General features: G+C 51.0%; 9 protein-coding genes across 9 annotated transcripts; 6 read left to right on the top strand and 3 right to left on the bottom strand.

The window, feature by feature from the left end:
* Positions 1–629: 629 nt before the first annotated feature.
* On the top strand, positions 630–1,484 carry GLYR1 (Glyoxylate/succinic semialdehyde reductase 1; the record flags this gene model as incomplete). The annotated part of the gene is made up of 1 exon (XM_037319110.1): positions 630–1,484. One exon carries the CDS (start codon positions 630–632, stop codon positions 1,482–1,484), a length of 855 nt encoding a protein of 284 aa, XP_037183855.1.
* Positions 1,485–2,444: 960 nt separating this feature from the next.
* CGCA056_v003853 (uncharacterized protein) lies at positions 2,445–4,430 on the top strand (the record flags this gene model as incomplete). The annotated part of the gene is made up of 1 exon (XM_037319109.1): positions 2,445–4,430. The coding sequence occupies one exon, from the start codon at positions 2,445–2,447 to the stop codon at positions 4,428–4,430; it is 1,986 nt and encodes a 661-aa protein (XP_037183606.1).
* Positions 4,431–4,650: 220 nt separating this feature from the next.
* On the bottom strand, positions 4,651–5,847 carry CGCA056_v003852 (uncharacterized protein; the record flags this gene model as incomplete). Its single annotated transcript, XM_037319108.1, has 1 exon — positions 4,651–5,847. The coding sequence occupies one exon, from the start codon at positions 5,845–5,847 to the stop codon at positions 4,651–4,653; it is 1,197 nt and encodes a 398-aa protein (XP_037183607.1).
* Positions 5,848–6,623: 776 nt separating this feature from the next.
* Positions 6,624–7,466, bottom strand: CGCA056_v003851 (putative enoyl-CoA hydratase; the record flags this gene model as incomplete). Its single annotated transcript, XM_037319107.1, has 1 exon — positions 6,624–7,466. The coding sequence occupies one exon, from the start codon at positions 7,464–7,466 to the stop codon at positions 6,624–6,626; it is 843 nt and encodes a 280-aa protein (XP_037183604.1).
* A 1,257-nt stretch (positions 7,467–8,723) lies between these two features.
* CGCA056_v003850 (uncharacterized protein) lies at positions 8,724–9,752 on the bottom strand (the record flags this gene model as incomplete). The annotated part of the gene is made up of 2 exons (XM_037319106.1): positions 8,724–9,430; positions 9,521–9,752. 2 exons carry the CDS (start codon positions 9,750–9,752, stop codon positions 8,724–8,726), a joined length of 939 nt encoding a protein of 312 aa, XP_037183605.1.
* Positions 9,753–11,627: 1,875 nt separating this feature from the next.
* yxiM (putative esterase YxiM) lies at positions 11,628–12,115 on the top strand (the record flags this gene model as incomplete). Its single annotated transcript, XM_037319105.1, has 2 exons — positions 11,628–11,699; positions 11,762–12,115. The coding sequence occupies 2 exons, from the start codon at positions 11,628–11,630 to the stop codon at positions 12,113–12,115; spliced, it is 426 nt and encodes a 141-aa protein (XP_037182673.1).
* Positions 12,116–12,614: 499 nt separating this feature from the next.
* On the top strand, positions 12,615–13,679 carry CGCA056_v003848 (Ycf48-like protein; the record flags this gene model as incomplete). The annotated part of the gene is made up of 1 exon (XM_037319104.1): positions 12,615–13,679. The coding sequence occupies one exon, from the start codon at positions 12,615–12,617 to the stop codon at positions 13,677–13,679; it is 1,065 nt and encodes a 354-aa protein (XP_037182672.1).
* A 728-nt stretch (positions 13,680–14,407) lies between these two features.
* gloP (Cytochrome P450 monooxygenase gloP) lies at positions 14,408–16,240 on the top strand (the record flags this gene model as incomplete). The annotated part of the gene is made up of 4 exons (XM_037319103.1): positions 14,408–14,638; positions 14,694–15,931; positions 15,985–16,145; positions 16,233–16,240. The coding sequence occupies 4 exons, from the start codon at positions 14,408–14,410 to the stop codon at positions 16,238–16,240; spliced, it is 1,638 nt and encodes a 545-aa protein (XP_037182665.1).
* A 4,420-nt stretch (positions 16,241–20,660) lies between these two features.
* Positions 20,661–21,419, top strand: CGCA056_v003846 (Retrotransposon-derived protein PEG10; the record flags this gene model as incomplete). Its single annotated transcript, XM_037319102.1, has 2 exons — positions 20,661–20,852; positions 21,114–21,419. The coding sequence occupies 2 exons, from the start codon at positions 20,661–20,663 to the stop codon at positions 21,417–21,419; spliced, it is 498 nt and encodes a 165-aa protein (XP_037182664.1).
* Positions 21,420–21,905: the final 486 nt, after the last annotated feature.

The following is a 21,905-nucleotide window of genomic DNA, read 5'->3' as shown; positions in this document are numbered from 1 at the left end:
CAACGCGAATATGTTCATCAGTTTTAATGGAAAGGATGAGTTATGCGTTCACGAAGGAGCGGAAGTTGTCGCCCTATCCCAATGCTCTGCTGCCGTTTGGCTTTCCGCTCAGCGATCGCTGAATTGCGTTGCGAAAGTTGCGATATCGGAGAAGATTTAGTCAGCCAACATCGGTAAATGTTAGGAAGGCATTAATACTATGATCCAGTCAATTCGCATCAATTTCTTCATCTGCGCGGCCTGTTGTGTGCGCCCTTGTTAGACCCAATCGCGTCAGCCGTAAGGCGTAGGGAGAAATCGACATGATTATTATGGGTCCTGTGTTCGTGCGCCTTCGCCGTCATGCAACGATCCACCACGATGGCTCGCCCTAGGGCGTGAAACTAACAACATATACACGCCGCTGCGCCCTGCAGACTTGCGGCGAATCATCACGAAAGAGACCAATATGGTGTATGTGTTCCGGATATCATACAAACCTTGATGAACCCTGTATCTCGTTCAACACCCTGACCAGGCGGATACTCTCGGCTTCCATCACAACTCTGTTATTTGAGCAGCGGCCATCTCAAAATTTTCATTCAACATAAACAAAACTGTTTCGGTATTCCTTCTTGCGAACTTCCAGTATGCGAGTCGGTTTCCTTGGCCTCGGGGTCATGGGCACCCCTATGGCCCTGAACCTCACTCGCAAATTCGCCGTCACAGTCTGGAATCGAACGGCTTCCAAGTATCCACCACTCACAAAAGCCGGTGCTAAGATTGGCGAGACACCAGCGAAAGTGGTTGAACAATCCGACGTCATCTTCGCGATGCTCTTCGACGACGCAGCCTTGACATCAATATTCAACGATGACTTCCGAGGCGCAATTCGCGGGAAAACACTCATCAACACGGCCTCCATACCAGTCGATATCAGCAAACATGTGGCGGAGCAAGTTCAAAGGGCAGGTGGCAATTTCATCGAGATGCCGGTGAGCGGGAGCAAGATCCCGGCGGAGCAGGGCCGACTTGTGGGGCTTTTGGCCGGGGATCCGAAAATCGCGGAGCAGATGCGGCCGTATGTGGAGCCTCTCACCGCCGCAGCGATCTACTGTGGCCCGATAGGCTTTGGTCTGAAGACCAAGTACGCCGTCAATTTGTATCTCAACAACATGACTGCCGCGCTTGCCGAGTCATTTAGTCTGGCGAAAGCACAAGGGCTAAACTTGGAAGCATTCGGGCAAGTCATCGACGCCGGACCAATGGCTTCAGCATACACCAAAGTCAAGATCCCCAAGCTTGTGAACAACGACTGGGCTCCGCAGGCGGCGGTGAAGGACTGCTATAGCAGCACTCAGATGATTGTGAAAGCAGCGGAGGATGCGAATGTTAGAACACCATACGCCGAGCTGTGCCGAGAGGTGTACAAGGAGGCTACGGAGGCTGGTCTTAATGAGGAGGATATGATTGCGGTCTACAAGCTCTTCCAAAATCCTAGATAATAAATCTATTGAGAAATGCTGTCAAGGAGTAGATGGGTTTTCTTAAGTTCCAATCTGGGTATTAGAGTACAGTTGTTTCTTGTCCTTATCTCCTGTGATGATGAGACACGGCGGTTGCATATCGCAAGGGATAGCAGACAAGACTGAGAAAGCGGTGACTCAGGAATCAAGAGGTTTTGGTTGGGCGAAAAAGTACTACTAGACTGTGGCTGACATTGAGAAGAGGGTCTGGCAGGAGCTGACCTGAGACAGTAATCACGAGAGGGAGCTAGGCGCTGAATCGCAGGCACTCACCAATCGAAGGAGATGTAACTGCGTATGCTCCAATCAACCAAATGAGAACAGTTACATATGCAGTGATAGTCAGCTTTGCCAGCCGGCCTAGACCGCAGCATGAAGTCCGCTCAGAAAAACCATCTTTTCCGAGAGCATCGGCCCATATCCACGCCAAGCAAAACACCCCATTTTACGCATCCTTCCGTTCAATTCTACCATCTCTCGCACTACCCACAAATCAGGAATGGCGACAAAGCCAGGTACAGCGCTTTTAAAAGCGTACAAGCACAAGTCCCTGTCAACCAAGACGTGTACTCGCATCATTGAAGTCTTCCCAGCTACCCACAGTACCGACATATTGAGGTGCCGACTGCTCGAGGCTGAGCTTGAAGAGGCGAAGGGTTCTTACGAGGCCATTTCTTATGTTTGGGGACAGCCCGAATTTGCTGCCAAATCTTCGTCACCGAGGATGATGCCGCCGAGAATGACAAGATGGAATACAGTCTCTCCATCACTCAGAATCTGAGCGAAGTTCTCCGCCGGTTTCGACACACTGAGTACCCTCTGGGTTCTGTGAATGGTCAAGAGCATTCGAACCTTCCAACTACCGTCCCAAGGAGGTTGTGGGCCGATGGCGTTTGTATTGATCAAGGTAGTGTCGAAGAAAAGAGCCACCATATCGCCATGATGACCGCTATATACACCGAGGCCAAGGGTGTACTCGTTTGGCTGGGCCACGACAAGAAAGCAGAAGAAGCATTGCGTTCTCTCCCCTCGGATGAAGACGTACCCGGTAGAGAGAACCCTCCTTGCGTTCAAAACGCTTTGCATCTCCCATGGTTTAGTCGCCGCTGGGTAATACACGAGGCGGTGCTCAACCGGAATACAGTCGTCTACTGTGGAGCAGTCTCGAAACACCTCTTTGATGTTGGTCGGAACGCACTGCAACTTATGCACTCCCAGTATGCAATGACACTTGGTCCAAGGCTTTTGAAACGAGCGGAGGGACTCGACGCCGTGTTCAACCTATTCTTCTACAAGCATGTCGCCACATATTCATGTTACGAGATGGAATTCACTAGTCTCATGCTTGCATTCGACGAATACGAGTGCCAGAACCCTCGAGACCGGATTTTCAAATTGGCAACTCTAGCAAAAGACATGACCGTGAGAAACGTAACCGTGGAGTGGGTTCATCAGGCTTTGGCTACCGAACAGTCGGGGGACCCAACGAAAGATCTTCGGACTTGGCGCTCCCACGAGACGTATGTAAACTATGAGGCGACAACAGCTGATATCTACATTCTCTTCGCCTACTCCTTAGCCATTAATGGCAAACTAGGATGGATGCTTGGCCAAGCTTCTGCTAGACTGTCAGCTTCCACCGAAGGATCTATGTCTCATCCAGATTTAGATTTGCTCCCTCGATGGGTGCCGAACTGGACTGTCAAGTACCACCGCCACGCACTCTGGCTTGAAGGCAACGATGTCCGCTGGGGACCCTGGGTCAACCTCGGTAGCGCAATTGGAACACCTTTGGTTCATTGCGCCCTTGCGAGATTTCCTATCTCACCAGGGTCATTCGCCTATCGAATTCGTACCCGATTAGGTCCGATTTTTCTGAGCCAAACCACCGGCACTGCGGCGGAAGATTCATGGGAATCCGCAGAAGAAGACCGAACGTGTCCCTTTGTGGTCACTTGGAAAAGCGAAGCTTTCCCTTCTAATCAGTTAACACCAGAGGACGTGGATCAGTGGATAAGACGGACTTTTCAGTCCATCTGGGAGGTAGGACTCTCCGGCATGGATACCAAGCTCCGTGGAGATGATGTCAAAGAACGGCTTGCCGATCGATTCTGTTACGTCCTCGTGGCCGGTGCATATATGTACAGCGACAAGCGTCTTTCCAGAAAACTCAAGAGCGCCGCAGCAGAGCTAGCAGAATTGGCACAAACGATACAGACCATGACAAGTTTCTCTCATGAGCAAAGTCCCCGAAGAATGCTCGACATTCTCGTTCATCCAAGTCAGTTTTGGGATGATGCCGAAAAGATGAATGATGAACTGCTTGCACCAATCATCGTCAAACTTCTCAAGGAGGTCATTTTCAACGATCCAGATATCACTGTTCCAGGCTGGCATCACGTCTTTCAAATGGCTTCTCTGACAATGGAGCATCGCTGCGTTCTCACCTGCGACGTAGATAATCCGCCTGCGGATGCTTTGCCATTCGATATTGTCGGTATTGGACCTGACCACCTCGAGCTTGGCGACCGAATCTTTTCCCTTCCTCTCAGAAGAAAGCACTTCCGTGATGGAGAACAATTTGAGCACCCCATCACGAAAGAATTCTTTCAAGATGTAGCGTATGCGCCCTTGGCATTCCAAAACGTCTGGGCAGCGACATACCTCGCGCGCCCTATGGGTGGAGTCCATGTCGTCCACTCCCAACCTGTCGAAGACGGGGCTGAGGCGGAGCATCCCAAGATTTTCCAATTTGTCGGAGATTGCTTTCTGTCAACAGTGAGATGGCTTTCACCAAGTCGTGGACTTATGCCGAAGGCCTGGCTGTCTTACGAGACGGAGGACAGCGACGAAGCTGCATGTCAAAAGGAGTTCGAGGACCGATATTCAGATTTTGATGAGGATGGTGAGATATATCTTTGCTAAAAACAAGAGCGATGACTGCTGGTATGTACAGATATGGGCTAGGAAAACCATCAACATTTGATTGTTCAAGGACTTGAGATTACGCTCTTCCTAACTCCGGTGCCGCCTCGAAAACCACTCCAAACGCCGGTAACCAAAAACCAATTCCGATATCATTACTTGTGCTCAAGATGTTAGCACATCTTGCATCTCCAACCTCAGAGGGGCTATCAGCAACCCATCATGGTCTCCAAACTGGCAACTCCGCATCCTGCAGCCTCGCTGTCGGCTGCTCGTTTGCTTCCATGGCAATTTGAATGGGTAATACCAGGCTGATATCAGTACCGCCAGCGCTCAGGCTAATTTTTAAGGCGTACGTTCTTGATATCAGACATGAGTGAAAGGTCGGCGGGAAAACGTATTTCTCAGTGGGCAGGCGAAACTCAGCTCGCAAAGTCGTTGAATAAGGCGTCGGCGGTGCCGAATCCCAGCTTTCTTCCTTCGCCTCTGCAGAATCTTGACTATCGGGAATCGTCTTGGGTTTCCAAGACTCGTATTCCAGAGTCTCCCACAGTACTCGCGCCGAAATATTGAAAGGCTCTCGAAGGGAGCCCATGTTGGGCAAGCCGTTCATGACCTTTGTCGAATACCAGGTTTGCGCAACAATTTTGATCGACTGCAAAACTACTTTCGGCGGAGTAACACTTGTAACAGATGGTTCAAAGATAAGGTTCGCTTGAAAAGAGGAGCTGCAAGCGGTGCGTCCGTCCCGGCTCAAGTGGATTGTAGGCGGCTGTGCCGCTGCTGCAGCGACACGGCCCAACGGCCCTGAGAACAAGGCCTTTGAAACATTCTTTGATTCGATAACGCAATATTGCGAGTCCCGTGCGTTGACACTTAGTGGCGGTTCCTCTGGAGATGCTGCAAGTAGGTTGATCTCGTATTGAGCCTCTGAGAGAACTTCAGACGGCTTGGGGCATTGCGGACCAGACTCTCGCACAACTTTTGCTTTGATATGATACCGAATGCCCAAGAGCTTGGGAGTCATGTCGTACTTGCCCCAACTTAGTAGACTGGAAGGAAGCCGCAGGTGATAATCGCGTATCGACGTTGACTCGACGTCGTGTTGACACGCAGCCTCTGTCAGTTGGCTGGGAATGATGAATCGAAACGGTATCTTGTATGTCTCTCCGGCTTTGAATATTCTTGATTCGGGATATGCCGATTCCGCCACCGGCATATCGACTTTCAAGAGAATCTGTGATGTCTGCCTGGAAGAGTATGTGTCGTCGATGCGGACACTTGCTTTTCCCTGGAGGCTGATCTGAACTGAGCTAAATTCTGTGTCGTGGCGCGGATTGATTGAGACATGGCCTGATATCGTTGTACCGCAAGTGTAGACCTTCGATGTGTAGTGGTTGTCGATATTGATGTCCATAATCGTGGCTTTTGAAGTTGTTGCGGCCAAAGTCGATATGCGTTTCGTAAGCTTCTTCATTGCGTGACCAGCGCATAGACCGCATGTCAGTGTGGGAATCGATGAGCCCAATCTCTGGCCGTACCGGCGATCCGGTCGGCAGCTTGGCTGTAGGACAGCCATGCCAAGTCTTGTCCTTTAAGCCAGGCGTTTGATGGCTTCTTGAAGGTGGGAAATGAATCCCGATGTATTAACAATCAAAGCGATTTGTCTTCAAACTCAGTCCAACATTTGAAAGCAGATGAGTCCTGGAGCAATCCGTCGTAGTCTTAGTATTAAAACTTCCGCGCAGACATCAACTCCCGAGAGGCCAGAACCGAAAACGATGCCGCTTGCAGGGGTCGAAGTGTTACCGACTGGTGGATTTCGCGTGCGAACAACTTACTCACACTCACACCATCGGAAACCAGCATTCTCAGTGGTCCGGCCTCATGTTCGACAATCCAGTATGAGTCAAACTTAAGTTAATCATTCTGGTAAGTCTCTTACATGTGCCAGCCAGCGCCTCACGACGCCCGTTGGCATTGGACGCCCTTGCCGACCGCCATGTCATCTTCGCCCTACACTAGCCGAGACGTGATTTGTCGAACCCACCGAGCTCCGTAACAGCCATTGCGACATCGTTTTTGCCAGGAATCTCTGCCTGTAATGTGATCGGTGTGCTGCTGAACCCGCCGTGCGAACATGGGGCTCCGAGCCGAAGCAAACCGCATCGTAGGCCCGTTCCCATAGAAGCATCAAAGTTTTGACTCCTCAAAACTTCCATGTCGTCCAGCCCCCTTGCTAAATCGTGCCGCGCCTTTCACGCTCTCCGAGCTGATGACCTTGATCCCCGCATCAAATTCCCTGCTCAGGGCATCTTCAAACGAAGAGGCATTGTACGCTGCGTAATAGCAACTCGCCCGGTCTGTGTTCATGCAGGCCTGCGGGAACGCCAAGAGCTGCTTTGCGATCTTCGTAGCCTCTTCCAAGGCCTTGCCCTTGGGCACAACTCGGTTCGCAAGACCCATCTGCAGTGCTTCCTGCGCACCCACAGCTCGGCCGGTGAGGATCATGTCCAGAGCCCGGCCCAGCCCCACGATAGCCTGCAACCGGACCGTGCCGCCGTCAATAAGCGGCACGCCGAACCGGCGGCAAAACACGCCGAACACGGCGTCCTCTTCGGCAACCCGCATGTCGCCGAGAAGGGAGAGTTCCAGCCCACCCGCCACCGCATGACCTGACACGGCGCTGATGACGGGCTTCTTGATTTGCATACGCGACGGACCGATGGGACCGATATTTCGCCCATCTACGCGATGGGATTCATCGATGATGGGACCCTTATAGTCTTTTCCATCGGGGTTGTGGTAAGTTGCGACTTCGTGAAGGTCAAAACCCGCGCAGAACGAGTCGTTTGAGCCATTGAACACGCATACTTTTTGCGTGTCGTCTTTCTCAAATGCAAGGAATGCATCCGTGAGCTTGCGACCGGTTGCACCGTCGATTGCGTTGCGCCGGTGAGGGCGATTGATCGTTATTGTCGTAATGCCCTCCGGCGTCTTGGAGACGAGCACTGATTGTGGTTCGGTGTCTGCCATACTGAACTGCTGAACTACGAGTCAATTGTATCGACGACGACTATCGATGATGTAGAAGATGGATCTAGAAGGCCGCGATTAGATATAATAAACTTTCAACCGAGGCACCGTCATTCAACCGGCTTCCCCGCGTTTTGAACCCCTCAGTCAAGTTTGCGCCCGAGATATTAGGTACTTCAACACCTGTCTGACTGATCTCAAAATGATTGGCAGCCTGATATTCTCATGTCTTGCATCGGTGTGAATACGAGTTGACTGTATCGGTGAACGGTGAAAGCACGCCTTCTCCAGTCAAGCAACTCGGTAGCCACACAGTGCACCACACTCCGCGCATCAGAGAATTTACGTAAGTTAGTACCGATTCGACGCAAAACGTCTGATGGGCGGAGAATTTGATCCAATTTTTGTGATAATTGCAGGCTCGGAAGTTCGTCGTCTCGGTTGTTACGAGCATCGGGAGTGAGTGGGTCTTGGTATGAGACCTCGGGAATTGTGCTCGGAAGTCACTTGGCACAGCCGGGCTACTCCTTCACCTTTACAGTTAACCTATGATACTCATAGGACTTCTCCTGAATTCCTGAGTTGTAAGCCAGTTTTACGATGTGATCGTAGTTCAAAACCATCACTGGTATGGCCAAGAGGACGTCGCGTTTGTAATCATCGGTCAAGGGACCATTTCGCACCCGCCCCGCCCGAACTTACGCCCGGATTTCAAGTCCCGAACTCAGTTTAACTGAAGTTGCTGGTTTGGGCTAGTATCTAGCTTACTCAGAAGACAGGACCGACTAATTGGCTGATAATATTCACATAAATCGAGGCATCCGGGCATTAGTGGTCTACTCTTTAGACAGCGTGAGCCCCGAGGACTTGTCATTCGTCATCGTCATCATCGAAAGCATTGAGCCGCTACGAAGCTCATCGATGACTTGATGCACTGTGTCACTTTACAACAGCTGCACCGATCTGAATCACAGTCAACACCCTGGATAGTTTGGTACTTGTTCAGTATTTAGTTCAAGAATCGAATATTTTTGGACAACACTAGTGTTGTTGCTACAGTATTACAAGTGGTAAAATAACAATAATGCCGTGCCAGACTCAGGAGGGGCCATCGCCTGAACATGAAGAGGATGTCAAGCTATGCCAAACTCCAGACTATTCTCCGATCGAGGAAGAGTAACTAGCCTGTGTTAAACACGGACTGCTTTGGGTTGCTTCGGGACACCTCCGATCCAACATGGTTTCTAGATTCGCATCTCAGCCCTTCAGGCTGGCCAAGATCTCCTTGCTCTTCGCATAGTCAGAAGTGCCATGCTCGGGGTCCGCATCGACAGCGGTTGTCTTGCAAAGAGTGCCGGCGTTATACTTTCCATTCGGCCCATCGACACCGGCAAAGTCTCTCTTGTCATTCGCCTTCAGCATATTCTCGGCGGCCTCGGGCAGCCATCCGTTGATGAAGTCGCCATGGGTGCAGTACGAAGATCCGCAAGCCAGCTCCAACGGCGCAGGACCATCCCAGCCATCAGGCAGGGCGGTACGCAGATCATACCGGATGCTGAATCTGAGCTGCGGCATTCTCTTCATGCCCAGAGGGCAGCGGTTCTCGGGGCGGAAGGTCTTCGTCCAGTGTTGGACGCCAGAATAGGTCGATTCGAGGGTGGTCTCGTTGACGCATTCGTGGAAGAGGAGAATCGTCTGGAGATGAGCGGGGCAGGTTTTGGAAGGAAATTCGGCGGCATCCTTGCCGTCGGTCGTGCCCTGGCCGCCGTGGTCGCAGAACCACTGGATTCCGGCGAGGTTCTCTACGCCGTCCTGGGAGGTGGCAGAGGAGTTGCCAACGACAGCTTTGTAGTTCTGGGGAATGGCTACTTCGGCCTTGTCGATACTGACGTAGTAGGCGCTGAAGCGGAAGATGGGAGCCGGGAAGGTACCGGTAGAGTTCTTGTAGAAAAGAGTGGGAACCCCTTTGCAAGTTAGTCATCTGGGAACAGGATGTGCAGACGTAGAATGCGGATTGAAAACAGGTAGTGGATAAAATTCAGAGACTGGCTTACAATAGGAAGAGTAATCGTTGGGGTTCTCGGCAGTGGAGCAACCGGCCTGAAGTTCTTTGGAGGTCGTGGTGTTCGCAGTCACAGCATCGGATCCGAAGAAAGTGTGCATGTGGGAGGCATATTGGCCCGGGATGACGACGGGATAAATATTCTTCAACATGAATCGACCAACATTGGTGACGGTGTAAGCGCTGACTGCGCTGGCGCAGAGTAAAACGTTGAAAATACCCATGGTCAATGTTGATGGTGAATTTCGAAAGGGATAGTATCAGTGAATGAGTGGTTGGCTGAAAAATATTGGATTTGAAGTCGAAGTGGAACAAAGGAGTGTGAAGGCAAACAAACAGCCGGAGAAAAGAACGACGTGACACCACTGAACGAAAACAGAAGTTGTCTGCAGAACTTGAAGCCTATCTGCAAACGTCGAGCTTTTTAAAGAGGTTCAAGCCATAGGCTTCTTCAACTCCCTAACAGCCAACCATCATCGGCTGGAGTAGTCCGGTCTGTTGGGAATGGACTCGTTATCAACAACTGCAGGGATGTCGTACCCCTTTGCCGGGATAGGAAGCGCCAAGCACGCAGACACCCATTAAGGATTCCCGAAATCGATCTTAGCGTGTTTGTTGGCCATCGTAAAAACTAGGGATCTCTGGTGAAACTGAAGAGTACATGCAGACGGTAAGCGCTGCATCTCCCTTCAATTTTAAGTGAGCGGGCGCTAACGGGGGCCCTTCCGGTGAATGCAGCACGTCATATCCACCACGCGATCCACCCTTCTGCTTGTGTTGGGAAGAGTGTCCGTATCCGTAGAGCAAACTTATTCTGTGCACTAGATAGAGACAAAATTCCATGATAATGACCATACTGTTTCCATGAAGATCACGGACCGTTGCTGCCATTTGAATCGACTCTCCAACGGATTCCAGGGTTGCGCGTAATCGCCGTTCTTGCCAACATCTCCAGTAGCAATTGTAGCCTTTGGCTGAACATCTCCTGGGACGCCAGCTGACAAGCTCATGTTTCTCATGACCAGTATCGTGTCATTCTCAGTCGTAAAACCGGAGTCAAAATGTTGCCGTGTTGGTCATCGTACCACTCTCACGGCGATCTATGGGTCGTCGGCACTTGAGTGTCTACTAGCGCCTTCAGACAGGACCTCAGAAAACTCAACCTCGTCTACGACGACTACATCGCAGGTCAACTTGCCGTATGCCCTCAAAAGGTGAAAATTTATCGTAGAGGTCTTAATAAACGCTAAACACTGGCGCTAAATAAGATTATTTGTCTGCTGGCTTTCATGTCTTGCTACGCAAACTGACAAGCCCGCTGTGGGGTTGAAACATCCCGCGGTTTCGGCATCGAGAGCGAACCCGAGAGACATGCCCCGGCCACCGTTAGGGAAGACGACAGTGAGGCCGAAAGCGTCAAAAACGACTGCCGATCGCTGAGGCTCACCGGAGCACCCACCCTGTTCGTCTGAAATTGGGGGGAGATCTGCTATGCCATGTGGCTACGACGAGCGGAGCTGTCCGCGTTGGGGGTCTGATGGAACCCTGGGCTACTTTGATATGGTGGCTTCGGTGCAAAGATGTGGCGGGTGAGCTTGTTCTTCGCCCGTCTCAGTCTTTTGCATTGTGTCGTGTTGCATGCTTTTCCATCCTAATAGACCTTGATCGTCACGAAGTGCCGGCGTGCAGTTTCTTGATTTGGAGAAATTTCAGCTGCAGTTGCAAGACTCGGCCGAATGGGCCAGATGCGAGTGGTGGAATGCACGGCTGTGGGGCCCGGGACGGCATGACTGTGAACTCACGATGCGAATCTGGAAGTGTTCTGTTGCATTGGACATCGTTTTGAGTTGTCTCCCCCGAGAGAACGTCATCGTGAAAATGCGGAAAAAAGGAGGTTTGAAGACAAGAACCAATCTTAGTGATACGGTAGTATCTTAGGTTGAAGCCGATGCGTATAAGAAGTCAATGTTAGCCTGGCATATCATCTCAGGAAGCCAGACAGAACACCCGCTCAAGTCAGCAAAGCATCCATCAAGGACACCAAGGCAGACTATGAGCCGATCGTGACTGTTCAATTTGGGCACAATGACCAGAAGGTCATGGAGCTGGATGAGTTCCGAGCGAATCTGATTGACATCGCTGCTGAGCTCAAGAGTGCTGGAGCTACACCGGTGAGCTTTTCTGTTATCCTGCTCGATGTAATGCCATGGATGATCATGACTGACGAGGAAAGATTTTCATCACTTCGCTCACTCGCCGAACCTTTGAGGATGGCGAGGTGGTGCAGAACCTGCACGACTGGCGCGGCAAGACAATCGCTGCGGCGAAGGAGAGCAAGATCAAGTGGCTCGACCTCAACATGAAGAGCACTGACTACGTTAATGCCATCGGAGAGGCCAATTCAATCGCCTACAACCTCGGTGGCTCTGACCGCACCCATTTGAGCCTGGCGGGTGAGAAGGTGTTTGGAAGAATGGTCGTTGACTTGCTGCTTGAGAAGAGGACTGATCTTGCGGGATACTTTGAGGCGGACGAAGAGATTACTGAGGCTATTGCCAACGGGGAGTTTACGGATGGTGGATTGTGAAAAACCGCTATTCTGGCAGCGAACAGAACGTGACTCGGATCGAGCATGAGAGTGTGGCGGCAGCTTGAGTAAGGGTGCCTTTGTTTCTTGCACATACATACCTCTTGAAGTTCGGTGTTCTGTAAATAGGTTGATCAAGGAAAGAAAACAACAAGTCGATGTCTCGCAAGCGTAACGCAAGTGACGGGTGAAGAGATTGAATAGGCCCAATACTGTGTTCACCTTCAGAAACTCAAAGCAGGTTGCCAGAAAAGAGCAACTATTGCCGGTACCCGAGTCCATGGTTCGGGATAGTGCGGTGTGGGACAGGACCCGAGCATCACGATATTGACGTCCCGATTGGGAAGGTCGTCAATGATCTGCGGAAGGATGTCGCGATAGAGAATTGGCGACATGAGGAGGCTGGCGGTGTAACCCCGCAGGATGAGGTGACAAAACAAACACCGCAGCCGGTTGGCTCTTTATCTACTTGCAAGCCGAATGTATCACTTCATCAGCCATGTTGCTCATCCTTCTCTCGCTCGGCTTCGCGGCCCTCGCGGTCGCGTCGCCTGTCAACCCACAGATCGGCATTTCATCGCGACACGCAAACTTGACCTGGGAGATTCTCCCAACGGGCAGCAAGCAGCAGTTTCGAGGACTGTCGCCAGTCTCGAATAAGATCGCCTGGGTTTCTGGCACGAATGGCACCGTCCTGCTCACCACAGATGGCGGCGCCTCATGGTCATCGGTCGGACCTTCACTCCCGCCGGAAGATGCAGAGCTTCAATTCCGCGACGTGCAAGCCTTTTCTGCTGAGAAGGCCGTCATCCTGTCCATCGGCGAGGGGGCGGATTCACGCGTGTACATCACCAATGATGGAGGCGCGTCCTGGACTCAAACGTTTGCGAATGAAGAGGCTGCGGGATTCTTCAACTGCGTCGACTTTGAGGATGAGGAGAGAGGCCTTGCGGTTAGCGATCCTGTCGATGGCAAGTTTCGATTGATCGAGACGGTGGATGGAGGAAAGTCCTGGGAGATTGTCGATTCTAGCGGCATGGCACCTGCGTTGGGGGGAGAGTTCGGCTTTGCTGCCAGTGGGACGTGTATTTCAACGGCGGCGGGACGGTGGTATCTTGCTTCTGGTGGCGTTGACCCCGGCAGGGTCTTTCGAAGTGCCGATGGACACAATTGGGACGTCTCGGGAAGCGCAATTGCGGGTGGCGCATCGGCTGGCGTCTTTTCGGTGCAGTTCAAGGACGAGCTCAACGGCATCGCGGTCGGCGGGGATTTTAACGTTGCCAACGGCTTAACATACACCTCGTCATGGTCGGAAGACGGAGGCGCAACGTGGACGGCGTCGGAGGCGTTTCCGGGCGGATACCGGTCGGGTTCATCATGGGCTGCAGGTCTTTGTAATGTCGCGGTTGCGGTCGGACCATCCGGATCAGATGTGACAGTTGATGGCGGACGGACGTGGAAGACGTTTGATACAGGGTCGTTTGACAGTGTCGAGTGCCTCGCTGGGCGCGTCTGCTGGGCGTCTGGATCTAGCGGAAGAGTCGGAAGACTGTGGTTGAAATGAGAAGGGGGATTCGGGGTAGATAAGCTTCGAGAAGATGGTGTTACATATTGCCCCTGAAAATCAGTCGATTGAGAACATGAACGAGTCAACGTGAAATAATGAGCGTAAGCAGCTCTCAAATATCATGTTTCCTCGTATCATGGAACACGGTTCACGGAGCTGTCCCCTCTGCCCCTCGATGCATAGCCAGTTCAGTGGGAAAGACTGGACACCCAAGAAGCAGATCTAGCCGGATACGGCAAGGTTTGAGACACCAAAAGCAGTAAACCTCCCCCAGACTTTGGACATGTCTAATAGTTCGACATATGACTCGTGTGATGAAATGTTAAGAGCTCCGGATCCGAGAACGATGACAGACACGGCACGTACCTGAAACAGGTCACAGCGTGCTTCGCTTACACCGCCAACTCCCAATCACCAGCTGAATTCAGGACCGGGGTTCCCCTCCAGGGAGGGCAGCTCGTCTTTTAGCGCGGACGGGAATGCAAGCTTGAGTCCTTGACAGCGCCAGAGCGTCATGGACCTGAAGCAAAGAAACATTACCAATTGGCGACTCCTGATCGGTAGCGGCTGCTTGCTAAACTCCGACGATGCAACTTAACCTCCACCAACCCTTCGCTCCCTCTCTGGATTTCAGATGATCATGTCCAGGACGACTTGAGGAACAGAAGCGACAACAACAACGACGACAAGCTACCGAGAGGAAGCAGACCGACCGACTGTCCACCATGGCGGGAAGCCTTCACGCCTACATCACCGACTCCCTGACGCCCGGGCGCGTCTTCGGATCCCTCTTCTTTGTCTTCGTCACGCTGCTCATTCTCGACCACACATGGAAGCCTACATACCCCGAGAACATCCCCGTTGTTGGCCATGGGAAGGGAACTGTCGCGCGAATCAAGAACTTCTACTACTACATCTTTCGGTACAGAGACTGGGTCATTGAGGGGTACCAGAAGGTATGTCACAGTCCCTCTGAACACGCGACAAAGAAATTGCTGACAATGAGCATAGTACAACAAGCAGAACCGCGCATTCATTGTACCCGCCGCTGCGAGCAGGGCTCCCGACATCGTCCTCCCCCGATCCCTCACAAAATGGCTGCTCGAGCACCCCGACTCGATCGTCTCCGCCCACGAAGCGCACAATGACGTACTATACAGCGACTACAACTTCCTAGGCAAGGTCTACGCGGACGACGTCTGGCATACGCGGGTGATCCACAAGAGTCTGGCGCGTCACCTCAGCACTCTTGTCCCGGGCATCGAAGAGGAGGTTGCTGTTGCCGTCGACGAGGCATTCGGTACAGACACTGATAACTGGAAGACACTTAGTCTATGGGATGCCTGGTTGACCATCGTTCCGCCTGTTACAAACAGAATGCTGGTCGGCGACACGATATGCCGAAACAAGGAGTTCTGCAAGGCCATGGTTTCGTTCGTAGACCAGGTTATCTTGAATTGCTTTGCCATGCACATGATCCCGCATATCATGCTCCCTATTATCGGGCCCTTGATTGCCCTTCCCAACTGGTGGCTCTGGCGCAAGGCGGCGAAGCATAGTCTGCCCGTCATTAGGAAGCGACTACACGACATGCAGAAGAAGGAGGCGGGGGATCCGGAATACGACAGCTGGGCTGCACCGGAAGACTTCATCACATGGGATATTCGCATGGCCAAGGCGGAGAAGAACTACTTCGAACTGGACCCCTACGTTATTTCGAAGCGCTTGTTGCCTATTCAGTTCGCGGCAATCCACACGACAGTCATCACTGGCCATAGTATCGTCCTCGACCTGCTAGCATCCAACCCAGCAAAGGGTTACATCGATGGCATCCGAGAGGAGGCAGCTAGGGTTTTGAAAGAGGAGGGCGGGCAATGGACGAAGAACGGGTTGTCAAGACTATACCGGCTGGACAGTGCCATCCGTGAAAGTCAGAGATTGAGCAACTTCAGCTGCACCCTGATGGAGCGCAAGGTTGTGGCGAAGGAGGGCATTACCAACGAGCAAGAGGGCTGGCATCTGCCCAAGGGCACGTTCCTCACAGTCAACCTCGAGGGCCTGCACCACGATGACGAGCTCACGTCAAACGCTTTGGAATACGACGCCTTCAGGACGAGTCGAGAGAGGGAAGCATACGAGGCCAAGCCGCAAGAGGAAAGGAACTTAGACGAAGGGCTGAGGTTGAAGAACCTAGGTATGGTTACGACCAGTGATGCCCACCTGGCGTTCGGCCATGGAAGGCATGCATGGTGAGTTGGTTCTGCTGTCCTCGCCGCAACACCCGAAGACTAATCTCCTACAGCCCTGGACGCTTCTTCGTTGCCCACGAACTGAAGATGGTTGTCGCCAATCTGCTGCTGAATTACGAGGTGAAGACCCTGTCTGAGAGGCCGAAACCGCAATGGATCGGCGTCACGGTCGTGCCTCCCGTTGAAGCGAAGATTGAGATTAAGAGGAGGAAAGGTACAGTGTAGTATGAACGACCATGGTCACGATTTATGATAGGAATCGGCGTCAAAGGGTGCGGGATATAGGTTGAAATAATGACAGGGCCATGAGTACATGTAATTACCAGGTTTCACCCACTTTTCACCCTTACCCTCCTGAATGCCGCCCTCATTCCCCTAAAGTAATCAAACTCAAGCGGTGCAACTTATAACTTCCGACTTAACGCGCATTCTTTGAGGACAAGCCGTAGAATGAAGTTGTACAACCACTCTAATTACAAGATTCAAATCCAAGACCAACTCCGAACAAGCCCATCCTGAAGTGAACACCGGCCCTTTCCACAACAGCTTCGTGTGTTACGCCGGGCTCGGCTCTACCTTTCCCTCAGGCTCCGACAACGAGCCGTCCAAGGTGATCAATCGACCGTCGGACAGGTACATCCCGATAACTTCCTTCGTCATGCTAACCTTTAATATAACCTCATCAGTGCTTTCCCACTCATCAAGGTATGCGCTCCGTAGTTGATACTGGACATAGCGCTCTTCTTCTGATTTTTCGTAAAACCACCCAAGTCTTGCCATCGAAAGCTGTGAGAATTCCTCAAAAATCTTGGGCTGGTCCCAACTCCAAAGAACCGACCAACCAAACCCGGGCCTGCTGTCGCCAGGATAGAACATTTTCTGTCGAATCCGGTAAGAGTCTCTGAGCTCCTGATTCTGCTCCCATTGCAATCCACGAATGTATACGAGCAATGAGTCTTTGTCACTGGTGTCTAATATCCAGCTCAAGTACTCGATGGGTTTGAGATGGAGGTTGGTAATGCTGCGCACCGCGTGATTGCGTCCCGTCTTGTATCTAAAGCTGAAGAGGTTGAAAAAGGCATCATTCTTAGGACTTTCTATGGGACCGTATGACGTGAAATAGGTCTGGCGGGCATTGTAATCAATCTCCAAGAGTGCAATAATCTTGTCAACATATGCGCGCGTGATTTGTCCCACTGGCGACGTTTCCGGGACCTGAATTGCCCTCACCTTCTGCTTCAGGAAGTTCGTGGCGGTCAATAATTCTGTTTGCTCAGTTGTTTCCCCGGAGATCATCTCCTTAGCCGGGGAAAGCGGTACCACAATCCTATGCATTTCTTGGATCATTTTGCAAATCAGCTCCGAGTTACTTGTAGACCCAGAAGCTAAATTGGTGCCAACGAAGTCTTCACGTCGATCAAAGTGACCCAAGCAGTGGACCATTTCAGCCTCTACGGCGTCAACAATTCCCTGGAGAGTGTGGAGCATGTCGAGCATGTCGAGCATGTCGATTGGAGTCTTCATCGGACAATCGTTTCCCAGCGAAGCTTGGAAATAACTGTAGAGCACTTTGTCGAAATGTGCTCGCCGGCGACTCTCCCAAATCTTAAAATCAGCCCTGAGGGCTTGATTGTTCCAAGGTTTACGACGAAGATCTGCTGAGGGATACGTGAAAACCTGGTCGGTTGTCCCTGGTTGAGATGCACGGGGGTCGTTTGCCAGTTTTTCTAGCCTCTCCCAGCCAATCTCACGATTTTTTGCGCATCGTTGATGGAACTCCTCGCATGTCTGTCCAGCCTGTTTCAACCTCAGCATCCAGTCAAACCCTTTTTGCCGCATGTGTCGTGGATACTCGGCTGGGATAACTGCTCCGGGTACTTCAGGCGCTGCTTCGGGCCGGCGCGAGGCAGAATAGTCATCGTTATTTCCCAGTCGGTTCGTGTTGTCCGACTCAGACCCGCTATCGCTATTGTCCCCAAGACGATTGTTCTTCTTCGACTTTCTCGTCGGGGGTCGACGTTGGTTGAGGGGAGCGGCTTGTGGTTGGTTTGGTGGCGGTGCTGCAGCGCTCCTCGTACCGGCTGTTATCCTCGTAACATTTGCAGGAACTTCCCGAAAGCCAGGACGGGAAACATCGAGTTCATCAACTTGTTGATGGTGCTTAGACACACTCTGACTGTGGGAATTGCCGTCCTGTTGGCCTTGTCTTTTGGCAACAGCGCTCGAAAAGTGCTTCGAGGTTGTGGAAGTGTCGATGGTACTAGTCGTAAGGTTTTCGGGCGGCCGCATCCTGATCTGACTTGTCGGCACGAAAGATTCGAGGATTGTGCTGCTAATGCACCAGTGAAAAAGGCGATATATCGGAGTAGTCGAGGAATGTCGGCAAAGCATACCCGGATGAATCTTGCGCAAGAACACGGAATGCCTGAGACTCGTAAAGATATGAGGTTGTAAAAGGACTTTTGTTTTTTGCACTTCCTTCCAAGTACGTGCGGGGCTTTGGGGCAGTGTTCGTCGCCAGGCTCTCCGAGCAGCCTCAGTGAGGCAGCCGTCTGCCTCATGCAGCCAAGACCACCTAGAAGACGTGGCACGTTACTCAACCAATGGAGGCTGCGGGCAGCCAGAATCTCATACGGTCAATTACTGGATAGGTAAGTGAGGGATCGTTCTTACCGTGCTTCAGAAGTCTTCTCACCGCGATTTTGATCATAGCATTATGGTGTTACACCTAGGTAGGAACGTGGTCGGCCGTAAGTTTCACGCTGATTTTGATTCTGAGCACATTCAACCTTCCTTAATAATCCTAGATCTTTGCCTTTATGGCACCAAAACGGAAGGAAGTCTGATAGAAAGGCAGCCAAATTTGTGTCCATAATATCAGGATATAGGGGATGTTTCAGTTCTGCCGACGTGCTTGCTACCTTCAACGGCACGGGCTTGTGCATCTGCTGGCGTTTCCTCTGCGCTGATGGAAGTCCCGCGTGAGACAAGAAGAATGTAACGCTCGACGAGAAGATCCATTATTGGGTTTGTGATTTAGTGCCTGATGCCGAAAGGTCCTTCGCTACAAAATTTCTCCCCGTCTGGGTACCTGAGACTTAGGGCTGAGTTGACTGAATCACAAGAAGCGCAGTGATATGAAGTAGAAAGCTTTCATGACACGGTCATCATCCACGGGGGGATCATATCTCGGACAGGGTGTGACTCAATCGTTCTTTCAACACACTCCGGTCTATCGTGTACCATGTCTATGCAGATTTGGAGACCGCGTAACCTGCGTCATGTTCTGGGCGAAGGCCCTTTCGTTCGTGGCCTGGTAAGCATTCCGATTATATATCTTCCCATTGTCCCCACTGTAACTCTTCTTTGGGTTATTTTCTCCATCAGAATCGCTGTCTCCCTCGTCACCAGGACGGTCTGGACGGTTGCTTCGTCTTGGTGGTTGTCGGCGTTGGAAATGTGGCTGTGTTTGTGGTTGTCCAGTCGGTGGTGCTCGTGCCTTTCGTGTGCAATCTCCTCTCTAAGATCTCTCTCAAACCCGGAACTGGAGCGTCCAGGATGTATTCAGGGATAATTGGAGGCACAGCGGCCGATACACCTGCTGACTCTGAGTGGTACTGTCAAATTCGTTGACATTGCCCGGTTCTTGAAGATTCATTGTCAAGATTGTCTGTATTGACTTCCTTTTCGTCGATGAAGGCAAGTCGCGAACTTGAAAAAGTTGCGGCCATGGTTTCAGCTCGTGAATAAATTGGCCAATGAATTGATCAGTTGCGCTGTGGCAGCAAGGGTCGCAGTCAACAGTGAAAAGGCAAGAATAGCTTTGCATAGGCCGCACTCATTTGCGTTTGCCCTTACTAAAACCCCTGCAAATATGGGATTTTTAGGTTTTAGCTATACTACTACTTTAAACGTTAATTAGTATTATTTTTTGGTTATTTTCTATTATTTCTCCTATTATTAATTAATTATAAATAATATATATTAATTATATAGTATTATAAACTTAAATTAATATTATTATGTTACGACCCGTTATGCATGGATAACAGTTGACCGACCCACTTGGGCGCCGGGCGGCTAGGACAGGACATTTGTACTGCAGGATCACGGGAACAACAGGAACTCACTCGGCACGGAAGAACTATGGTATAAGTCATGTGACGATAAGATAAGGAAACGATCAGTGGAGCATAGGAAGGAACGCTCAGTGATCAGTTGGCTTTGCCAACTGATCGCGATCACCTCATGCACCTAGGTGATCACCCTTAGATAGACAAAGACCACTGTTCAGAACTTATATATAGTATGACCCTGAGCCTGGCTTATAGTCAGACTTCCATAGCTCTTCAGCAATCAACTTAGTATTCATCCTCACGGATACTCTCAGCTTACCTTCACTGCGAAATCACTTATTAAGTCTAAGACTGATCACCTTAGCCTCTGAAGAACCGATCTACTACAGCCTACGAACTACGACCTACAACCACGACCCAGTATACTGTTAGAACGTATCAATCCCCAGCTTCTGTTAGCAGACCCTACTGTCGGATAGCTGACCGTAACACTTTGATTGCTCCTGTTCAGTAAGTTGACCATTAATTCCTACTAACAGTAACGAACGACAATATCTTCCCACGCCTCTGTTAAGTCGCCTACCCTGGGATCCTTGTCTACTTCGGGAGGACGAGCCACCTAAAACCTAGCCCAGGAACTAGGAGACCAGAAGATGAAGGACGACTTAGACAGCAAGGACGACACCAAAGAACTTAAGCGCCAGCTTAATAAGACTAATAGCAACTTCAAGGCAATGCGCGAAATGTTCAACCAGAACGCTGCGGCCCTTAGCGAACTCCAGGAACAAGCCCGCAAGAACCAGGATCTAGAGAAAGAAGTCGCCACCCTCCGAGCTGCCGCTAACGTTATATCCGCCCCAGTCGAAGGATGAGAACGCCTTAAGCTTAACACGCCTTCCACTTTCGATAGAACCCCAGGACAACTTAAAGGACACCTGGTATAAGTCCAAACCTACCAGGCCTTCCACATAAACACCTTCCAAAACGACACCGAATGCGTTGTACACGCGGCCACCTTCCTTTAGGGACGAGCCCTTGCCTGGTTTGAACCCCTTCAATAGGAATAGCTTGACAACCCTGTCGAGAAATACAGCTAAGAAGTCAAGGACATCTTCTTCAGCTTCACAGGCTATGTTAAGGCCTTAGAATCTCTCTTCCTTGACCCTAATAAACAAAGACAGGCCGAACGAGACCTATCCCACCTACGACAAACCAAGTCAGCTACACTCTACGCCGCAGAGTTTAGGCGATTAGCTGCAAGACTCCACATGACCGACGAAAGCAAAGTTTTTGCCTTTTATCAAGGACTCAAGGATGAGGTCAAAGACGAAATAGCCAAACTAGAGACACCTCCTAGCTTCCTCGCCTACGTCGAACATGCTATTAAAGTTGACAACCGCCTCTATGAATAACGAAAGGAACGAGGAGAGAAACAACAAAACCTAAATTCAGGACGTAAGTACTAATAGCAGCCTCAACAGAAGTTCAACAGCTAGCGGAATAACAACAGACCCTGCAACAACTGGAATAACACCCGCTAGAGCACCGCCTATAGATAACACAGCAGACCTATAGATCTCAGCATGATAACTAAACCTAACAACAAAAAACCTTGGAACCCTAAGTGCTATAACTGCAACAAGCAAGGCTATATCGCTAAAGACTGCGAACAGCCTAAGAAGCTCCCCTGGAAACCAGTGGCAGAACGACCTCAACAAGTTAACACAATTGCAAAAGCCCTATATACGTCCTAGTTGTGGACCAGATGCTACGACGACAACTGCTGAATTCACCTCAAAGACAAAGAAATATCAGGACACTACCTAAGGGATAGCAACCCTGGATGGTCTGGTTACAACATAACCACCCCAGACACTCGCCCTAGGACCCTGGTAATA

This window comes from Colletotrichum aenigma (assembly GCF_013390185.1).
Source record: "Colletotrichum aenigma strain Cg56 chromosome Unknown KSG_Cg56_contig02, whole genome shotgun sequence".
NCBI classification, from domain to species: domain Eukaryota; kingdom Fungi; phylum Ascomycota; class Sordariomycetes; order Glomerellales; family Glomerellaceae; genus Colletotrichum; species Colletotrichum aenigma.
The sequence above is the reverse complement of the archived record's forward strand: the minus strand, read 5'-3'. Positions and strand labels throughout refer to the sequence as shown.